Below are 22,166 nucleotides of genomic sequence, written 5' to 3'. Positions count from 1 at the left end.
CAAAAAATTACAAAAAAAAAATCAACCAAAGTCAGAGGTAAGGCTTTAGTAAGGCTTTTTTTTTTCAAAAATTTCAAAATTTATTTTTTTTAGTTAAGACCATAATTAGACCCTAAAAACTACTGCAAATATAATGCACATACTTAAAATGGATTAGGAATTCAGTAAGGCACAAAAGATAACAAAAATAAAAAATCAACCAAAGTCAGAGGTAAGGCTTTAGTAAGGCATATTTTTCAAAAATTTCAAAATCAATTTTTTTTTAGTTAAGACCATAATTATACCCTAAAAACTACTGCAAATATAATGCACATACTTAAAATGGGATATGAAAGCAAGGAGGCACAAAAATTTAAAAATTAATTTTTCAAAAATTTCAAAATTAATGTTTTTTAGTTAAGACCATAATTATACCCTAATTACAAAAAAAAAAAAAAAAAAAAAAAAAATCAACCAAAAAAAGAGGTAAGGCTTTAGTAAGGCTATTTTTTAAAAAAAAATTAGAAATTCAAAAAATTGAGTTAAGACCATCATTAGACAAAAAAAATTACTGCAAATATAATGCACACACTTAAAATGGTTAAGAATTCAGTAAGGCACAAAAAATAAAAAATTAAAAAATCAACCAAAAAAGGAGGTAAGGCTTTAGTAAGGCATATTTTTCAAAAATGTGGAAACATTTTTTTTTTTTTTTTTTTTTATTGAAGACCATTTTTAAACCTTAAAAAGTACTGCAAATATAATGCACATACTTAAAATGGACTAAATATGAATTAAGGCACAAAAATTACAAAATAAAAAATCACCCAAAGTCAGAGGTAAGGCTTTAGTAAGGCTTTTTTTTCTCAAAAATTTCAAAATTAATTTTTTTTAGTTAAGGCCATAATTAAACCCTAAAAAGTACTGCAAATATAATGCACACACTTAAAAAGGGTTAAGAATTCAGTAAGGCACAAAAAATTACAACAATAAAAAATCACTCAAAGTCAGAGGTAAGGCTTTTTTTTTCAAAACTAATTTTTTTTAGTTAAGACCATAATTAGACCCTAAAAACTCCTGCAAATATAATGCACATACTTAAAATGGGATATGAAAGCAAGGAGGCACAAAAAATTACAAAAATAAAAAATCAACCAAAAAAGGAGGTAAGGCTTTAGTAAGGCATATTTTTAAAAAATGTGAAAAAAATAAAAAAATTTTGAAGACCATCATTAGACCCTAAAAACTACTGCAAATATAATGCACACACTTAAAATGGGTTAAGAATTCAGTAAGGCACAAAAAATTACAAAATTAAAAAATCAACCAAAGTCAGAGGTAAGGCTTTAGTAAGGCATATTTTTTTTTTTTTTTTTTAAATTTAGGACCATTTTTAAACCCTAAAAACTACTGCAAATTTAATGCACATACTTAAAATGGACTAAATATGAATTAAGGCACAAAAAATTACAACAATAAAAAATCACTCAAAGTCAGAGGTAAGGCTTTAGTAAGGCTTTTTTTCTCAAAAATTTCAAAATTTATTTTTTTTAGTTAAGACCATAATTAGACCCTAAAAACTACTGCAAATATAATGCACATACTTAAAATTGGATATGAAAGCAAGGAGGCACAAAAATTAAAAAATCAACCAAAAAAAGAGGTAAGGCTTTAGTGAGGCTTTTTATAAAAAAAATTAAAAATTCGAAAAAATTGAGTTAAGACCATCATTAGACAATAAAAATTACTGCAAATATAATGCACACACTTAAAATGGGTTAAGAATTCAGTAAGGCACAAAAAACTACAAAATTAAAAAATCAACCAAAAAAGGAGGTAAGGCTTTAGTAAGGCATATTTTTCAAAAATGTGGAAACATTTTTTTTTTTTTTTATTGAAGACCATTTTTAAACCTTAAAAAGTACTGCAAATATAATGCACATACTTAAAATGGACTAAATATGAATTAAGGCACAAAAAATTACAAAAATAAAAAATCACCCAAAGTCAGAGGTAAGGCTTTAGTAAGGCTTTTTTTTTTCAAAAATTTCAAAATTTTTTTTTTTTAGTTAAGACCATAATTAGACCCTAAAAACTACTGCAAATATAATGCACATACTTAAAATGGATTAGGAATTCAGTAAGGCACAAAAAATAACAAAAATAAAAAATCAACCAAAGTCAGAGGTAAGGCTTTAGTAAGGCATATTTTTCAAAAATTTCAAAATCAATTTTTTTTTAGTTAAGACCATAATTATACCCTAAAAACTACTGCAAATATAATGCACATACTTAAAATGGGATATGAAAGCAAGGAGGCACAAAAATTAAAAAATTAATTTTTCAAAAATTTCAAAATTAATGTTTTTTAGTCAAGACCATAATTATACCCTAATTACAAAAAAAAAAAAAAAAAAATCAACCAAAAAAAGAGGTAAGGCTTTAGTAAGGCTTTTTTTAAAAAAAAAATTAGAAATTCAAAAAAATTGAGTTAAGACCATCATTAGACAATAAAAATTACTGCAAATATAATGCACACACTTAAAATGGGTTAAGAATTCAGTAAGGCACAAAAAATTACAAAATTAAAAAATCAAACATTTTTTTTTTTTTTATTGAAGACCATTTTTAAACCTTAAAAAGTACTGCAAATATAATGCACATACTTAAAATGGACTAAATATGAATTAAGGCACAAAAAATTACAAAAATAAAAAATCACCCAAAGTCAGAGGTAAGGCTTTAGTAAGGCCTTTTTTTTCTCAAAAATTTCAAAATGTATTTTTTTTAGTTAAGACCATAATTAGACCCTAAAAACTACGGCAAATATAATGCACATACTTAAAATGGGATATGAAAGCAAGGAGGCACAAAAATTACAAAAATTAAAAAATCAACCAAAAAAGGAGGTAAGGCTTTAGTGAGGCATATTTTTCAAAAATGTGAAAAAAAAAAAAAAAAAAATTAAGACCATCATTAGACCCTAAAAATGACTGCAAATATAATGCACACACTTAAAATTGGCTATGAAAGAAAAAGGACACATAAAATTACATTAAAAAAATCAACCAAAAATGAGGTAAGGCTTTAGTGAGACATATTTAAAAAAAAAAAAAAAAAAATTGCGTTAAGACCATCATTAAACCCCAAAAACTACTGCAAATATAATGCACATACTTAAAATGGACTAAATATGAATTAGGGCACAAAAAATTACAAAAATAAAAAAATCACCCAAAGTCAGAGGTAAGGCTTTAGTAAGGCTTTTTTTCCTCCAAAAATTTCAAAATTAATTTTTTTTTAGTTAAGACCATAATTATACCCTAAAAACTACTGCAAATATAATGCACATACTTAAAATGGGATATGAAAGCAAGGAGGCACAAAAATTAAAAAATTAATTTTTCAAAAATTTTAAAATTAATTTTTTTTAGTTAAGACCATAATTATACCCTAATTACAAAAAAAAAAAAATCAACCAAAAAAAGAGGTAAGGCTTTAGTAAGGCTTTTTTTTTAAAAAAAATTAAAAATTCAAAAAAATTGAGTTAAGACCATCATTAGACAATAAAAATTACTGCAAATATAATGCACACACTTAAAATGGGTTAAGAATTCAGTAAGGCACAAAAAATTACAAAAATAAAAAAAATCAACCAAAAAAGGAGGTAAGGCTTTAGTAAGGCATATTTAAAAAAAAATAAATAAAAAATAAAATTGAGTTAAGACCATTGTTACGTGCAGGTAAACTCTGCACTATTCTGATCCTCCTCTTTTGTTTCAGCAGGATAATCAGCTGCCTGCTGCTGTGCTCACCTGGCCTTGTTAGCAGCCCTGCACAGTATAAAAGGGCTTGATCAACACACTTGGAGGGGGAAGTCAGAAGAAGTTGATGAGCAGTCTGAAGAGAGCAGTGCTACGTGGTGGCCTTCACTTTTGTTTTGTTCTCGGTGTGGTGGTAAGGTGTAGGGTTAGGTAAGACCTCTTACATTTTACACCTAGGAATTTGTTATGTCTAGAAACACTAGGTCAGTGGTTGGTGCCACCCATGTATATTTTGGCCTCTTCTTTAGTTAGTTACTCAGGATTTTTGTTTGTTCCTTTTCATATTGCAGCAGTAGAGTTTGATAGGGTCTGGTTTGTTTCATTTATTTGGCCCTCACCTTCCCCACCCGGTAAGTGTTCGTTCTGGTGCTTAGACGAATAAATTGTTAAAAACTGAACTGTCTTTGTGCTATTTGACCGTCTGTTGCTGTCCGGGTGCCTTTTGAGCACTCGGAGCGTAACACCATCATTAGACCCTAAAAACTCCTGCAAATATAATGCACATACTTAAAATGGGATATGAAAGCAAGGAGGCACAAAAAATTACAAAAATGAAAAATCAACCACAAAAGGAGGTAAGGCATAAAAAAAAGCATAAAAAATGGGTGGAAAAAGGTAAGACTATAGTAAACCATAAAAAAGGGCGAAAAAATTTTGAACACCCAAAAAAAAAGGTAAGACTATATTAGGCATTGAAACGGGCGAAAATATTTCAAATGCCCCAAAACCCTGGCAAGGCATACAATTAGAAAAAATTGACTTTTTTTATTTGATTCTTTTTTAATTTATATTTTTAGTCTTTAATAAGCCCATAAAACGTAACCTTCCTTTTGTGTTACCGTTCCATTAGCATCTCTAATGCTAATGGGTCAGTTGACAACAATTTTTTCAATTACAATAACAACTATGTCATAACTGTAAACCATTAACAATTATGCATTTACATTATAACTGACTCAACCCTGTAACAGTCTGGGGTTACGATTTGAGTGGTGACTGAGGTGGTAAAAGAGGAGTAACATACACAGTGTTTCCTATCTATGTTCTACAGCTCTACACTCACCACAGGACGCTGACACATGAAACTCAGCCCGAGGCACGGCGCCCCCTTCAGCCTGAAGGAGAAAAGGGGAAGAGTCAGTGAAAAATGATGTGGGCTGTGATTGGTGGATCTGACCCACCTGAGCCTGAAGCTTCCTCTTAGCTCGCCATCGAGCCACTCTGAGACGAGTCTTCTCCCTACGCTCCCTCACCTTTTTTACACACACACACACACACAGTGAGAAATGGAGGTATGACAGGTGGGGCGTGACAAACTGGAGGACATTTTCATTCCATGATAATCTTTTGAAAAACCTTCACTGTTTGGCTCGAGGTAACGTAATAAAATTTACAGGTCGAGAAAATTAATAATTGATAAAGTTAATGATGATTTACATCAGCATGTTCTTCACATGCAGCAGAACAATAAACAAACGTTTAATATGACTTAAAAAATACATTTTCCTTTTGTTTTCTTAATCTTTTTCTCACAGATTATAAACAATGTTTCAGGCTTCCGGTTTAGCTAAGCATGGTGTAGGACGCGTGTTGGGGAGCTAAACTACTAATGCAGGCTTTCGACCTGGAAAAGGAGCCGCTGGTGGACAGAGCCCACCGGTCCCTTATGCCTAAACCCAAACCTGGCGACCGTCCCCGCGCGATTGTGGCCAGGCTTCATTATTTCACGGACTGCTCCGACATTCTAAAAAAAGCGAGAGAAAGGCAGCGCATAAACATTCGGGATATGTCCATCTCTGTCTTCCCGGATCACACCACCAAGACAGCACGGGCCCGTGCTGCTTTCAACGACGTCCGTCGCCAGTTACGTGAGATTGAGGGAGTTCAGTTCGGACTGTTACACCCTGCTCGGCTGCGCATAACCCACAGAGGCGTGCAGCGAGACTTCACATCACCAGAAGAGGCTAAGTTGTTCATTCAGACGATGACCAAGTAAAGCACGGTTGTTCGCACTGTTTTCTAGCATGGCTGTAGGTTCCTGGGTGAGTTAATACTTTCATGCACACTGGCTTCCCACGGGAACCGAGCTGAAGAGACATGGTTTAGTTTGTATAACTACAGGCTGCAATAGTTTGTTTATTATATTTACTATGTTATTACCGCTGTGCTGTTGGCAACTTTTACTATACTATTTGTGATATCCAGAAATTGGGATATTTTAGTTTTGTTTTTTAATTCATTTATTATTATTATTTGTTTATTCTATCTTCTTATTGCCCTACATTTTGCGTTCTGTTAACATTTTACTCATTGCAGGGGTTTCCCCGTTATATCTAGGCTTAAGTTAACTAGCTGTAAGTAGCTCAATAGGAGAATGGCTCCCATTGGAGTCAGCACGGCTGCTCCTATCGTTTGGGGATGGGAACAACTATTGTGCGGGGGTGGGCGGGTGGGTTGGTGTTGTGTCTCTGAATACCTGTGTGTGTGTTTTTTTTTTTTTTTTTTTTTTTCAATTTTTTTTATTTATTTTTTTTTCTCCCTCTCCTCCTCCTCCCCACGGTGCGGTGGGTTGGTCAATTTTTTTTTGATCATCATGTAAATGACCAGTACTAACTTGGTCATTAACTAGTTGGAATGTTAAAGGTGTAAATAACCCAGTTAAGCGCTCGAGGATATTTTCCCATTTAAAGCGTTTTGACGTTGATATAGGGTTCCTCCAGGAAACCCACTTGCGTGATAGGGATCAAATAAAACTGAGAAGTCCATGGGTTGGAGATATTTTTCACTCAAATTTTAATTCCAAGGCAAGAGGAGTGGCGATTTTGGTCCGCAAGAACATTCAATTAACTGTTTCTAAAATTATAAGTGATAAAAATGGTCGGTACGTGATTGTTGCTGGCACTCTATACCACAACCCAGTTTTATTGGTGAATATTTATGCTCCGAATTTCGACGACCCAAATTTTATGAATAAATTGTTTAGCAACTTACCTTTCTTGGACACACACCTTTTGATAGTGGGAGGTGACCTAAATTGTGTTATTGATCCCTCCCTGGATCGCTCGAATGTGCGCACCCTAACACAATCCCGTATGGCCAAGTCAGTTTCCGACCTTGTGCTCGAGAATGGTTTGGTCGACCCTTGGAGGGTGTGCAACCCTCAAGCCAAAGATTTTTCTTTCTTTTCTCATGCACACCAATCCTATTCTCGTATTGATTACTTTTTTATTGACAACTCTCTTCTTCCTAAAGTTACTTCTTCTGCTTATCATTCGATTGTTATTTCAGACCACGCCCCTCTAACTTTAGACATAAAATTCCTTGACCGGCCGCGCTTTTTTTCGCCCTGGAGGCTTAATCCTCTGCTTTTGTCTGAGGAGGCATTTAATGTATTTATTTCATCTTCATTAGATGATTTTATTAGATTGAATAAAAACGACTCCGTCAGTTTTTCAATTTTATGGGAGTCTTTGAAGGCTTATATTCGTGGACAAATTATTTCATATTCAGCATATTCAGTGAAAATTCGCAAGGCAAAAGTACAAGAGCTTACGGCAAAAATTTTGGACACAGACAGACTAAATTCTGTGAACCCAACCCCTGATTTGTTGAAACAGAGACTTGACTTACAGGCAGAGCTTGATTTCTTAACAACAGTGGATGCAGAACGACTTATACAACGTTCTCGAAGTACCTATTATGAATATGGCGATAAATCGAGCAGATTACTAGCCCATCAGTTAAAAAGACAATCTACTTCTCGATTGATTCCTCAAGTTAGAGACTCAACAGGCTCATTCACATCTGACCCAGCTGTTATTAATACCATTTTTAAATCCTATTACTCCTCTCTTTATCAATCAGAATTTCCATCCGATGCATCAGCAATGAATTCTTTTTTTGATAAGCTTAATTTCCCTACTGTGGGTTTAGATGTAGCAAATGTGTTAGATGCGCCTCTTACTTCGCAAGAAATTACAGCTGCCATTAGATCGATGCAAAGTAACAAAGCCCGACGGATTTTGTATTGAGTTTTATAAAAGATTTGTGGATAAGTTAACGCCTCTTCTCATTTCAATGTATAATGAGTCTCTTGAACTTGGTTTACTGCCTCCGACTCTGACCCAGGCCTCCATAACTCTACTTTTAAAGAAGGACAAGGACCCTGCTTCTTGTGCCTCTTATAGGCCTCTGTCTTTGTTAAATGTTGATGTCAAAATTTTAGCCAAAGTCCTGGCCATGCGCCTCGAGAAGATTCTTCCTACTATTATTTCAGAAGAACAAAATGGTTTTATCAAAGGGCGTCAGCTGTTTTATAATATCCGCACTCTTTCCGATGTAATTTTTTCTGTAAACTCTTCCTTAGTCCCTGAAGTGGTCATCTCAACTGATGCAGAGAAAGCATTCGACCGTGTAGAGTGGAATTATATGTTTGCGGTACTTAATAAATTCGGATTAGGTAATAGATTTATATCTTGGATTCGCCTTCTCTACACTTCACCCCAGGCTAGTATTCACACAAACAATACTTATTCTGACTATTTTACACTTTCACGTGGTACCAGACAAGGATGTCCTTTGTCCCCACTACTTTTCGCGCTGGCCATTGAACCCCTGTCAATTGCCTTAAAATCCCTCCCCATTTACCGCGGGGTTTCTCGGTCTGATATTGAACTTAAGGTATCACTTTATGCAGATGACCTGCTCCTTTATGTCTCAGACCCACTGTCTAGTATAGCATCTATTTTGGACTTACTTCAAAGGTTTGGCTCCTTCTCCGGCTATAAAGTTAATTTTCTTAAAAGTGAATGTTATCCCATAAACCAATCTGCATTATCACTTAAACAATCTGACATTCCTTTTAAATTGAGTGTGATGGGATTCAGGTATCTGGGGATTAATGTCACCCGCACTCTACCTTCACTTTTTGCCTCTAATTTCTCCCCCTTGTTGGCCCAGGTCAAGGCTGATTTACAGAGGTGGAACTCCTTGCCTTTGTCTTTGATAGGTAGAATTAATGTAATTAAAATGTCTGTGCTGCCCAAATTTCTTTTTTTATTTCAATGTGCACCTGTATTTCTAACCAAAAAATTTTTCAAATCACTTGACCAATGTATTTCTACCTTTTTGTGGTGTGGGAAGACACCCAGAGTAAGATATTCATTGCTGCAACAACTTCGTCTTGGTGGAGGATTGGCATTACCAAATTTTTTGTTTTATTATTGGTCAGCACATATTCAGAAGGTGATTTGTTGGCTTAAATCTTCAGATTTGCTGTGGTGCAAGTTGGAGGCGCAATCGCTATCCTCATCCTCTTTACTGGCTCTGCTTTCCTCCTCCCTGCCACCAAAAATCATATGTTTCCTCCATCACTTACTGACAATGTGTTTAAGAGCTGGCAGAGCCAAGGCATTACGTGTTTCAGGGATCTTTATAAAGATGGTGTTTTCTCGAAATTTTCGGACTTGTGTATAGATTTTAATTTACCAGCCTCCCATCTGTTTCGCTATTTCCAGATCAGACACTGTACCTCTAGCCTATTCCCATGCTATCCCTCTCTCCCTGTTGGCCAACCATGGGAGGATCTCTTATCACTAAAACCCAGCCAGAAAGCTTTAATATCTAAAATATACTCCCAGTTATTGTCATTTGATGGCCACTCGGTTTCCAAACCTCGCGTTGCTTGGGAACAGGAGTTGGGTCTTCAGTTTACAGATCTGTTGTGGGATGAGGCCATCAATAATATACGTTCGAGCACACCCTGTGCTAGGCTGGGATTAATACAATTTAGAGTTCATCTATCAAAATCTCGGTTATCCCGAATATACCCTAATGTTTCAGATCAATGTGATAAATGTCAGGCTCCATCCTGTACTCTAAGCCATATGTTCTTTTCATGTCCGAGCTTACAGAAATTCTGGAACGACTACTCCACAATTATGTCACAAGTTATGGGGAAATGCATTAAAATGGGTCCCTTCCTTGCTATATTTGGCCTTTCTGTTGATTCTTCTAATTTAAACCGCCTACAGTCAGATATATTGTCCTTTACATCTCTGTTAGCAAGACGATGTATTCTATTCCTTTGGAAATCCCCAAAACCACCTTCGATTGCCCGCTGGCTTAGAGATGTTATATATTTTGTTAAATCTGAAAAGATAATGTTCTCTGTGAAGGGTGACACTGCTAAGTTTGTTCGTAAATGGAAACCTTTCACGGACTACTTTAACTCTTTGAAAACCTTACCCCCTGACTGACTCCCCCTCCATGCTGCCAATACCCGCCGCACCCAGCCCCCCCCCCCCCCCCCTTTTTTTTTTATTTATTTTTTTTACATTTTTTTTATTATTATTGTTTTATTAGCAGTATTTGTGAAGGTTATCATTACAAATGCCACGTTTTTCTGCACTCTCGTAACCCAATCAACCATTCATCACAGTTAATCACTTGTACGTGAGTCTTCATTTGGGTTAATTTATGTCAAATTTGTATTTTCATTTTTCATTTTTTTTTATTTTTATTTATTTTTTTTAATTTATTTATTTATTTTTTATTTTTTTTATTTATTTATTTTTTTATTTTTTTTCTGTACAATTGTATTAATATATATATATATATATATATATATATATATATATATATACATTACTATTATAATTCCTGTCAGAGACACTGTTTTTGTTGTTTGGCTCTTTTTTTAGGGCCTTGAGTTTTATGTTCATTGTAAAAGAAAAAATGATGGGAAATGTGTATTATGTATAATTTTTGTTTACCTTTGTATTTCCAAATGAAAAAGATTAATAAAAAAAAAATAAATAAATAAACAATGTTTCATTAATTCCTGTATTTTTGACTACATTTGTTTATATACAGGCAATTATTTTAATTTTTGATTCATTATGAAGTATGATGTGTGTGTGTCTAACCAGCTCAGTGAGCAGAGGCTGACTCAGCGTTTCCTGTAGTTCTCGACGTCGGTTCAGGTTCCATCGTCTCATCTTCAGCTCCTCGTACAGACGCAGATCTTTGTTCCAGTGCCGTACCACAGGGCGAGGGAGGGGCGAGCCCAGTGGGGATGCTGAGGGGGGGTGGGGGGCCACACACTAACTGTTAGAACAGCAGACCTACCCCATCTGTGTGTGTTACACTCACAGCTGTTCTGAGCTGCCAGTCTACCCACTGCGCTGTGATTGGACAGATTGGATGGAGGCGTGGCCCAGCTCAGAGTCTGAAACAAACATTAATAACGCAGCTCTGTTGTTAGGGGTGTGTGTGTGCATGTGTGTGTGTTTGTGTGTACCTCAGCAGGCGGCAGCAAAGGAAGCTTCACCTCCTGTGGCTCCTCCTTCACACACATTAGCTCCTCCCCCTCAGCCGAATGCACCTCCTGCTTCACCTGCAGTATTAACCCACGCCATGAGTCGTCATAGAAACATTCTATATCAATAAAAGTTCATTTAGTTCCAAAAAACAGCATTAAAATTATTTCTATTAGTTACATCAACACACAGAATGTATTTGATTAAACTCCAAAGCTACTTAATAATAATAATAATCATCATCATCAAGCATTAGTGTTTCATCTGAAATATGCATTTACTGATTCCTGTATTTTGTACCCCTGCTTTATCATTTAATATTGTTCTTCTTTCTATATTTATTTCATCTTTTTGTAAATTTTCCATTTATTGTTTGTTACTTATTATAAATTAAAAGTGACATAAACCATGAACCATTGTGTGATATTTAACTAACAGATGATATTGACACGTTTATTACAGCATCAAAAACAGATTTATATGATGTATTATATAACATAATATACATACATATATATTAATAATACATATTACTATATCATAATAATCATATATAACGTGTTACATATTATGAATTATATAATGATATAATGTATATTATACAACACATTTATATATTTCATTACAATAAAATGGTAAATGTTCATATTTAATTATTTGAGTGAGGCTTCATTGGTTTGATCAGTTACAGTTACATGGTTATTATTTCTATGTTTGTCTGAATGTTAAATTAATCTGTAAAATCAGGAGGACTGAGAGAGGTGGGCGGAGCTTATCATTCACCAACGAGGAAGAGCAAAGCTGTCAGATTGTGACACTGTCACTTTAAATGTGAGAACTGAGTCTGACAGGGAAGGTAATCTACAGCAGCATTATTATTTTTATCATTATTATTATTAGAGTTAATGGTTTTTTTAAATTGTGGCGTGCTTCAGAACTTAGCGTTGCAACTTTGCAGCAGCGCCACGACCAAACTGTTAGAAATACACAAATTCTTTCAATGATTTTGAATCTTCAGTGGGTCCTCAGTGTTCTGGCCAAGTTTGAAGCGAATCGGATGGAGCGCTTCAGACTAGCTTGTGTTTAGCCATTTTTTACCTTTGACTCAAGATGGCTGACTTCCTGTTTGGTTTTGGGCATGGTCATCAGGTAACTTTTTGTTCATCTTGGAGACAAGAATACATGCGGGGAATTTCATATGAATAGGACAAACGTGTTGGTCAAGCGGGTCCATCACAGTTTGTGCGCATTTTTGCGTTGTGTTTGTAATGCCCGCAAGACCAAACCGTTAGAGATAAGCAAATTCTTTCGATGATTTTTAATCTTCATTGGGTTCCAAGTGTTCTGGCTGGGTTTGAAGCGAATCACATGGAGCCCCTCAGACTAGCTCCAGCAAATGCGTTTTTCCCATTTTTTGACCATTTTTTGGTTCTGGGCGTGTTCATAATTTTACTTTTTGCTCATCTTAGGATCAAGAATACATGTGGCGAATTTCGTCTGTATCGGATAAACCTGCTGCTCATGCGGCTCATGGCGTCTAAAAAAAAATGCATTCATAATTGCACTGTAAAAAAATCTGCGAAACACGGTGGCCGCGAAAGGTGAACCGCGATATAGCGAGGGACTACTGTATATATATATATATATATATATATATATATATATATATATATATATATATATTTTTCTTTTGGTAGTCAAAACATCACCAACATTTAATCATCTGTTCCTTGTCCCATTTAAGAATTTTCCTGAAAATTTCCTCCAAATCCATTCCTATTTTTATGTTATCTTGCTAACGGACAGACAGAATGACAGACAGACGGAGAAACGGAGGTCAAAACATAACCTTATCGCTCTGTTTAGGATAAACAGGAGTTCTGTGCAATAAGTAGATGATTCACTGAGTTATTCATAAAGTCACAGGATCTTTGATCCTGATTAATTAAGATCACATTAGTTCATTTGTTCTTCAGTGATTCACTGTTTAAAGTGCACCAATGGGTTGCCAGGTTGGGATGTTTTCTCACCTGTCGAGCAGCAGGGGGCAGCGTTGAGCTGTCTATATGGTTAGTAGAGTCCTCCTCTGACTGCTGGTCCTGGACCTGGGGGGGCTCCATAGTCCAATCACACAGTGTCTGACCTGCACACGCACATGCGCGCGCACACACACGCACACGCACACACACACACACACACACACACACACACACACACACACACAGGCTCAGGGGTCAGGGGTCAGGGGTCAGAGCTCATCACCTACCTGAGCGTCGCTCTGACCTCTCCCAGTCAGACACCGTAAGCTCGCCGTCGCCTCGGTGTGAAGAGGTGCATTGTGGGGCTGTAGGGGGTGGGGGATTCAGAACCAAAGTCAGGAATAAATGCCTTGATCTGGCAATGCAGCACCATCACTGATCTTTAGTTTAACTAATATATAAAAACCATAAAAACACAAACACTCATCAGAGAGAGAGAAATTAAAACAATTTACAGTAAAATACAAAGTAAGATTTTTAAATCTGTGGCAGACGATCAGTTTAGATCAGATAAAGACAGAGATCAATAAATCAAAGATCATTTCCTCTAAAAAAACGTGAAAGGTTAAAATTGTTGCTCTAAAGTTAGTTCTGATCTCCACTGTAAAAAGTCTCTCACTGACATTGTTGGTAAAGTTTGGTGTATTGCATTGTGGGACGTGGAGTCCTGTAGACGATCATAGAAGTGTTTTTACTTCATTCTAAATGTGATTCATGGTTTTTGTCCCAAAAGTGACTTGAACAGATTTCTCCAAACTATTGGAAGATGTTTATTTTGGGGTTTACACAGAAATATCTGAGTCCAACTAAGATGAAATGTCTGTTAGTGAGGAGATATCACTGTCCTCCTCTTTTGGACAAGAAATCAGAGAAAGAATGAAGTAAAATCCTGTCTATGGATCATCTACAGCAGTGATTCTCAACCTCTGACCCTCCAAAATAAAGGTCCCATAGAGCAGGGACCCCCACTGTAGCTGAAGGTGGTTGAACACAGACATGAACATTGAAGAACAGTCATGTGGAGACAGGACCATCTATAAGGGGGAATAAAGGAGAGATTTTTGGGGTCCATCCATAAAGTCAGTAAAATGATGGTCCATTGTTCTATGAATCTGTGATAACCACATTTATTTATTCATCTGAATAATATCCACTGTTATCCAGGAACGTTTATTATTATTATTATAGTCATCTTAAAGATGGAAATCATGGTTTTAATCACTAATAAAACGGTTCAAAGTAGCCAAAAATTGTGGACAGAAATTGGTTAAAGTTACAAATTAAAGTGGGTCAAAACAGACAGAAAAAATGGTAAAAAAGGGTTCAAAGTAGTGTTGTGGCAGTCGAGACAAGACCAAATTTTAAAGGTCTCGGTCTCGTCTCAGACTCCGAAGCATTTTGACTTGGTCTTGTCTCGGACTTGGGATTTTCTCTCAAGACCGTTGTAGACCAGCACTAATTCCTGCTATTTTAAAACTTTTTTTATAATGTGATAATAACACGGAGAAGAACGGGATAAAACAATCCTTTATTCATTCTTTAATCCACCCTGTATAATGACCACAACCTTCCTTAATGTGACTGAGTGACGTGTGTGACACACTCATCTGTGTGTGTGTGTGGCTACGGTGTCAATTTGGACCGTGGAGCAGAAGGAGATATGAACTAATCACCGGTAAAACTCCAGAAAACAATCACCAGTAATAAATATTATCTCCCTGGTAAAGACAGTAGCTCTAATAACAGGTAAAATGATAAACTGATGATATTACAGCCTGTACATGCAGTACGGGGGACGCATTTACGCTGCCTCTGGGTCCTAGTGCCATCCGCCTGGTGAAGCCTGTTCTGTTTACCGAGGTCTGTGTGTGTTTAATAAGTCTGTGTGTGTCCGTGTGAAAGTCTGCATGTTTATGTCTCTGTCCATCCACTCTTTTCATTATATCCATGTCTTTTAAGGCTTTTATTACATAGTGTCGGCTGTAGTTCGGGCCGCCGCCATCTTGGATTATGTCGTCACCAGCGCGTCATCAACGCAAGTTGCACTAGCACAGAATGAGTCAAATAACTGTAAAAAGGTCTTATATTAGTCTTTTTTGTGTCTTTAGACTCTAATTACATTTATGTCTATAATATGTTCCCCACAATATAAACAGGTTCACAATATAACTATTTTTTATAGTTTCTGTTTCCACTGTATCCAGAATAATAATAATTCTCAACAATTATTTAGTTTCACATCTACCTGTAGATCTATGTTTTTTACACTGATGACAACTTGTTTGTAGTTTTATTTCAGAAAGTTTCACTTTTACAGTTACAATTGGAAACCTTAGTTTATTGAATATCCTAGTTATATTACAGTAACCAAATTAAACTATATCAACTAAGTGAATTAATAAAAATAACCTGTTAAAGGCTTTTTCAAACTAAATCATGATCTTGTGAACTCTGTGACCTGAACAACTGAAAGAATCAGAATCAAGAATCATTATTTATTGTTAGAAATGCTTTTAAACACTTACTGTACATTCAGCTGACATAAAAATCTTGTTTTGAAATATGTAGAATAATTATGAATTTATCAGTAGCAGTAGTAGTTTTAATATTTTAGTTAATTTTTTGCAGGCACCTTTTTTGTCCGTCAAATGTATTTAAAATGAACTAAAATTAAAGAGAGAATGTTATTTAACTGTTGAACCTTGTCAACATTTTATTTATTTATATATTTTTTTAAATTGAAAAAAAAAAATGTTTATGGTCTTGGTCTTGACTCGGTCTCGGCTCCCGAAAGTCTTGGTCTTGTCTTGGTCTCGGGCAAGTCTTGGTCTCGGATAGTGCGGTCTTGAACACAACACTAGTTCAAAGTGTCAATTTTGGAAAATTAGCTTAAACTGGCAAATAATGGGCATGACAAATTGTGAATGTGGTTAAATTGGCACAAAAAAAGGCATGAATATGGTCAAAAGAGGTTAAAAGGGAGAATAATTAGTCGACATACAGTATGTGACAGTAGGTGGAAAAGTGGTGGAAAGGGTTTATAAGTGCCGGAAACATTTGAAAGTGGAAAAAATTGCAGAAAAGGCATTTAAATGTGATGAGAAGTGTGAGAAATGGGAGTAATGTAGCAAAAATCATTAAAAGGAGCAAAAATATGGCAAGAAAAAGTGATGAAAATAAGTAAAAATTTGGAAAGTTTGACATAGAAGCAGAAAAAGGGTAAAAATAATCAACAATGGACTCAAATTGTTAAAAAAAATATTCTTATATTATTATTATTATAATTTTTCAAGTTACTCGTCACTTTTGTTCGAAAAACTCCTCATCTCATGGCCATAGTAGGCCTTTTACTCTGAAAACCCAAATATGTTTTTTCCCACATGCTTTCTGTCACAATCCATCGTTTCAATTTGAAAGATCACAAGCAGCCTCCACCACGAGCACTGGCGGTTATTCAATACGATTGAGATGGCCACGTTTTATTCTTCATCTGCCATGGCAACAGAGGAAACGCTCTCGCCTTTCATCTTCAACCTGGTTGGCTTTTCTTTTTTTAATGAGACCTCCTGCTTCAGAGATCAACAGAAAAAAAGGGTACGCTATAAATGGTTCAGAGTGACCAAAAATGGTTTTAAAAAAACCACAGAAATGTGCTAAAAGTTGCAAATTAGAGTGGATAAAAACAGACAAAGTGGTAATAAAAGGTTCAAAGTGTCAATATTGGAACAATGTGGCAAAAAAAAAAATCATGAAATATGGTGAAAAGAGGTTAAAAGTGACAATAATGGGTCAACATATGTGATATTAGGTAGAAATGGTTTATAAGTGCTGAACATGTCTGGAAAGTGGAAAAAATGTGCAGAAATGTAATTGAAATGTGATATAGAAATGGGAGAAATGTAGCAAAAATACATTAAAAGGAGCAAAAAATATGGCAAGAAAAAGTGATGAAAAATAGGTTAAAATATGGTGAGTTTGGTGAAGTTGTAAAAAAAAAGGGTAAAAATAAGAAAAAAAATGGGCTGAAAATGTTCAGAAAATTATTCTTAAAGGCATCTGGGGACCCCCTAGTGTCCCGCGACCCCAAAATGAGTTCCTGACCCCCAGGTTGAGAACCCCAGTAGTACAGGACTGGACTAGTAGAGAGGACCCTTACCAGTGGGGGTCCTGAGCGCCCCCGTCAGGTGGCTGTGAGCTAGTGCAGCTCTGTGCTGTAGCTCCTCCTCCACTCCCTGTCTGTAGTATTTTAGCTTTAGCTCAGCGTAGCGTAGCTTAGCTCTCACGGCGTCGCTCTCCTTCTCCCTCTGAACCTTCTCTCTCTGCAGCAGCGCCGCCTCACGCTTGGCTTTAAGAAGCTCCGCCTTCAGCTCCTCAAATTTGACTCCGACCGCTCTGAGCATCTCAGACAGAACCGTCTCTACGGCACCGCTCACCGCACGCTCCACCACCGCCCCCATCTGACCACGCAGCAGAGACACGGCTATGCTCACGTCCATCACTGCACACACACATACAAACACTGATCAATAATCACTGATTAGTTCATATTATTAGTTTCTTATAAATGTGTGTTTGTGGTTGGAATACAACAGATCTGACCTTTAACCCTAACCACTTAAAAACATAATATAATATCATATACAATGTAGCCCTATAAAATACACCGTTCCTTCATTCATTAAAAGTGTCAATAATTAATTAAAACAATTTTACATTTTCATTTTGAAAAGTATAAAGTATAAATATTTCACTATTTATTTATTATTTCATGGTCTGGTGTTACTGCACTAAATTAATTAATTTTATCTGTCAAACGCGCTCGTCACAGTCTGTGGGGGCGGAGTTAACATCAATCCATCCAAATCCATCGGTCTTCACTCTTTCCAATCTTGGCGTCTACGACAATGGAGGATGTTTATGAATTTTCCAGGAGTTGGTGAGAGATTGTAGACCTCGTTGAGAATGTAGAAGCAGAAATATAGAACAGAACCAACGTACAGATCGTATCAGAATAATGTTGACTAGCTCTGCCACAATCCATTGTCAGGGATCGATTTAGCTTGACTTGATGAGCAGGTAACCAATCAGGTGTTAGGAAACCACCCCAACAAACTGTGACGAGCGAGTTTGACAGATAAATAAAATTCATGAAATAAATAAATAAAAAGTGAAATATTTACACTTTATACTTTTCAGAATATAAATGAAATGTATAATTGATTTAATTAATTATTGACACTTTTTTTCTTTTTTTTACCTTGCCTGCACATGCTGTCAAAGGTCTACACTACAAGAAGTGCAATCTTTGATAAGCAGCAATGCAATGGTGGAGTCTGTGGACAGAGGGAAGGAGTGAGTGGTAATACCTAGAACAGGTATTTAGGATCAACGTGTCTAAAGTTTAGCCTAGTACGAGTTTTATCCCACTGCCCAAGGCGTGCCAGTGCATCATAGACCAATGCATGTGCAAGAACCGCTACTGTAAACCCAGGCTCCATTCCGGGTCCGAAGATGAAGCCAGGCCAGCAGAAAGAGTGAGGGCCAAGGAGCCCCAGGCCACCCCCCGACGGCCGAGCAGCCCTCCAGACGCCCCTAAGATCCCAAGCCGAGAGGCAGCCACCGCCCCCCAAATACACATCCAAGAAAGCCCCAAGGAGCCGAGCACCCAGCACACTCCACACCGACCCCAACCCCATGGCCCCCCGCCAACATCCACCCCCACACCCAACCTCCAGAGAGGAGGGCCCAGAAAGCCCCCCGCCCAAGACCCTAGCGGAGGAGCCAAGGCCCACGTTCAGCAGACGGCCAGAGCCGAGCCAAATGGGCCCAGAGCCAGCAGGGACTGGGCCCCATGCCAGAAGGACCCGGAATAGAAGCATCACCGGGAGCAGCCCGCCCAGGAACACGACAACCACATTCCCAGCCGCCTAGGGCACCAAGGGGACACTACGAGTCGCCCCGCCGGCTCCCAGGCGCACAGACCGAGCCCCCCAGATCACCCTTTATTAACGCCACCCGCGTGATGAGGCTTAGTTATTGCTAAAGCCAAGGGCCCAGTCAGACCACCACTCCGGCATGCGGCGTGCGCAGCCCCGAGGCTGGTCTCGCAGGGCACCACCCACCCACGCCACTCCGCACCACACCCACAAGCATGCAAGGGCGGAAGACCCCCCGCCAGGACCGGCCCAGCCAGCCGGCCAAGCCCACCGGACCCCAAGAGCACCCCCCGGGACCGGGAACCTCCAAGGGCGAGCCCCCGGGCTAAACTCCCCGAAGCACCAAGCAACCCCGCCCCAACCCTGGTACAGACGCGGCAGGCCGCCCCGGGCCCGCACACTGCGGGGACCGCCCCCAAGGCAACCAGAATCAGAATCAGAATCAGGATCAACTTTATTGACCAAGTAATGTATTGAATACACACGAAGAATTTGTCTTGGTGAACTGTGCTCTCTCTGATAGTGTAAACATTAAATAATAACAATCAACTAGAAAAAAGAAAAATAAAGAAAAAAAGAAGTATAAACATAAATATAAAGAGTAGTTAGACTAATATGTGCTAACTAAATAAAATAAGATAATAATAATAGTAATAATAATAATAATAATAATAATAATAATAATAACAATAATGAAATGAAATAAAAATACAATAATAATAATAAGATAATAGTGCAGTAGTGCATTGATGAGTAGTGCAGGTGAACATTTAAATGAAAATATTATGTCCATGAACATTCTCAGTGACAGGTGAGAAACCAGGACACAAGACAAGCACCAAGCCACACCCAAAGGGAAGAGGCACCCCCACGTCCCGCCAGGCCGACACCCAGGGGGCGACCCCCGCCGCCCCGCCAAAACTGGGAGCAGCCGAGCAGGAGAAAAACCTGCACCCACACCAGGGCCAGCACAGGCCCACAGGACGCCACGATACAACACCCTCCACAGGGCGGCCCCGGCCCCTCCGACAAGAGAGGACGCTATCATCCGCCCAAGCACGGTCACCCTGCCACCCACAAAAATGCCGCCAGCAGATTATTGATACTTTTAATAAATTAATGAACAGTGTATTTATTTATTATGGCAGTCCTCATCCTCCATACCCCTACAGTGTTGAGGAATAATATATAATAATTTAAAAATAAAATAATAATCTGTGAGCACACAAGAATGGCTTTGTGACTATATATATATATATATGTAATGGCAAAACCTACGTATGCTGTAAGATTAGAAGATGACAAAATGACAAAGGACATCAAGATTTATATCATCGTAACTAGTTTTAGGACGTGACTTTTTTATTATACAACTATGTATGCATATATGTTGTTTTGTTGATTCTGTGTATTTAAAAACTCGGGACTGAAAGATATGTCATATTATAATTGTCCTATCTGTCCCCAATAGAATTTTAAATGACAACCATTAGATTAAACATATGTTAGTAATACAACATATTGATCAGCCTGAAACTGTGAAATATAACTCACTACAACTATAATGAGAGGATGAACATAATCCGTGTACCCTTCGATCTTTGGTTATTCAGTTTTAAATCAAAATCAAAATAACAAATAAACAGTGTGGTTTTGTTTTACTGATTTAAAACCAAAACAGTAATACAGGGAAAACCAGCGTTTTTCTGTTTTTTTTTTTTTTTTTTTTTTTTAATTTTATTTAAAATCTTGTTCTGTTTGTGAGATATTTTGATATTAAAGGAGAAATTAGAGTGAGAACTGAAGTCCACTCCACCTGGTTTCCCTCCCCAGGTCCTGGACCAGGTCTCCTCACATAATAGGACTGTTTAGGATTTATTTCAGCAGTTTTCTGGTCCTGCTCATGTTTTCATTCAGTCTGTGGATGTTTTAGCTCATATAAATCTGCTCACGTTTATGTTTTGTTTCGCGGTGTTACGGTCTAAATAGTATCCAGATAAACTGGTGACTGATTATCGACTGTGAGGCTGGTGTGAGGAACAATAGATTATTCTACCATTTGACACTATTAAAAACCAATTACAGATTTTTTGAGGGCAGTAAAATATTTATTGAGCACGTTATAATACCACTCAACGAAAGTTGATCACCAGAAATGAGGAGCACCAGTAGATTAATTACACCACCTCTGGTTCCACATATCATGAGCATGTTTTAAGTAAAATCCATTTTTTGGTTTTGATTTGTTGATGTATTAATAACGTTTAAATTATCGGTAATGTGACTTATGCGTTGCTTCTTTTAATGATCAATATTGTTCTAAAATTGACCAGTATTATTCTAATTTTGATCAGTATTGTTCTAATATTATTCTGACATTGATCAGTATTGAGCTAAATAAACGTTGATTAATCATTGACTGAATGTGATCAGAGAAATAAAGATAAATGCTGCAGTGGTCACCATCTGACACGAACACCAACACATTCATAACACGAGGATTCAAACAGTCCTGGTTCAAAGCCCGTGTAGCTCTTAAACATAAGGTTCAATTACACAAACTTCTACTGCTAATCAGCTAGTTAGACTACTGGTTAACTAGCTGGTTAACTAGCTTATGGTGTTAATTGTTTGACGAAAGCGTCACTAACCTCCGGATGATTCACACCGGGAACAGAAAGAGACCTCCAGTGGATAGAAAACGTTAAAGCCAGAAACTGCTTAATAATCAGTTAATGTTATAAAGCAGTAAAACAGCAGGAAAATAACAAGAGCTACAACCTTAACGAGCAGAAAATTAAACAGACACAGAGGAAGTGCTGCCCCTAGTGGCCCGGAGGACCAACTCTTCTTCTTCTTCTTCTTCTTCTTCTTCTTCTTCTTCGGAGTTTATTAACGTGTACAATCAATAACAGGTGCATTACCGCCATAAACTGGATATATATTAAAAATAAATAAATAGAAACTATATAAAACTGAATTTTTTTTTAACATATATAAAAATTTGTGTACCCTTCGTTCTTTGTTATTCCGTTTTAAAAACCAAATCAAAATACAGCACAGCTTTAA

At 37.0% G+C, this 22,166-nt stretch overlaps 1 protein-coding gene across 4 annotated transcripts in view; it reads right to left on the bottom strand.

The window, feature by feature from the left end:
• Positions 1–21,972, bottom strand: part of LOC114454832 (uncharacterized) — a 34,082-nt gene extending 12,110 nt beyond the window's left edge. Inside the window, exons 1-10 of one of the 4 annotated variants that reach the window (XM_028435627.1) lie at positions 21,749–21,970; positions 18,419–18,494; positions 17,318–17,659; positions 13,389–13,466; positions 13,153–13,265; positions 11,104–11,199; positions 10,956–11,031; positions 10,730–10,881; positions 4,985–5,056; positions 4,867–4,918 (exon numbers count right to left, since the gene is read on the bottom strand). In XM_028435627.1, the coding sequence (XP_028291428.1) occupies positions 4,867–4,918; positions 4,985–5,056; positions 10,730–10,881; positions 10,956–11,031; positions 11,104–11,199; positions 13,153–13,265; positions 13,389–13,466; positions 17,318–17,659; positions 18,419–18,431 (994 nt within the window). In that variant the 5' untranslated portion in view covers positions 18,432–18,494; positions 21,749–21,970. Of the gene's footprint in view, positions 1–4,866; positions 5,057–10,729; positions 10,882–10,955; positions 11,032–11,103; positions 11,200–13,152; positions 13,266–13,388; positions 13,467–17,317; positions 17,681–18,418; positions 18,495–21,748 lie in introns of all 4 variants that reach the window. The other 3 variants (XM_028435624.1, XM_028435625.1, XM_028435626.1) reach the window with 3 other exon arrangements.
• Positions 21,973–22,166: the final 194 nt, after the last annotated feature.

The sequence above is a fragment of the Gouania willdenowi genome, chromosome 21, assembly GCF_900634775.1.
Source record: "Gouania willdenowi chromosome 21, fGouWil2.1, whole genome shotgun sequence".
NCBI lineage: Eukaryota > Metazoa > Chordata > Actinopteri > Blenniiformes > Gobiesocidae > Gouania > Gouania willdenowi.
Note: the sequence above shows the minus strand (reverse complement) of the source record. Positions and strands in the feature narration are given on the sequence as shown.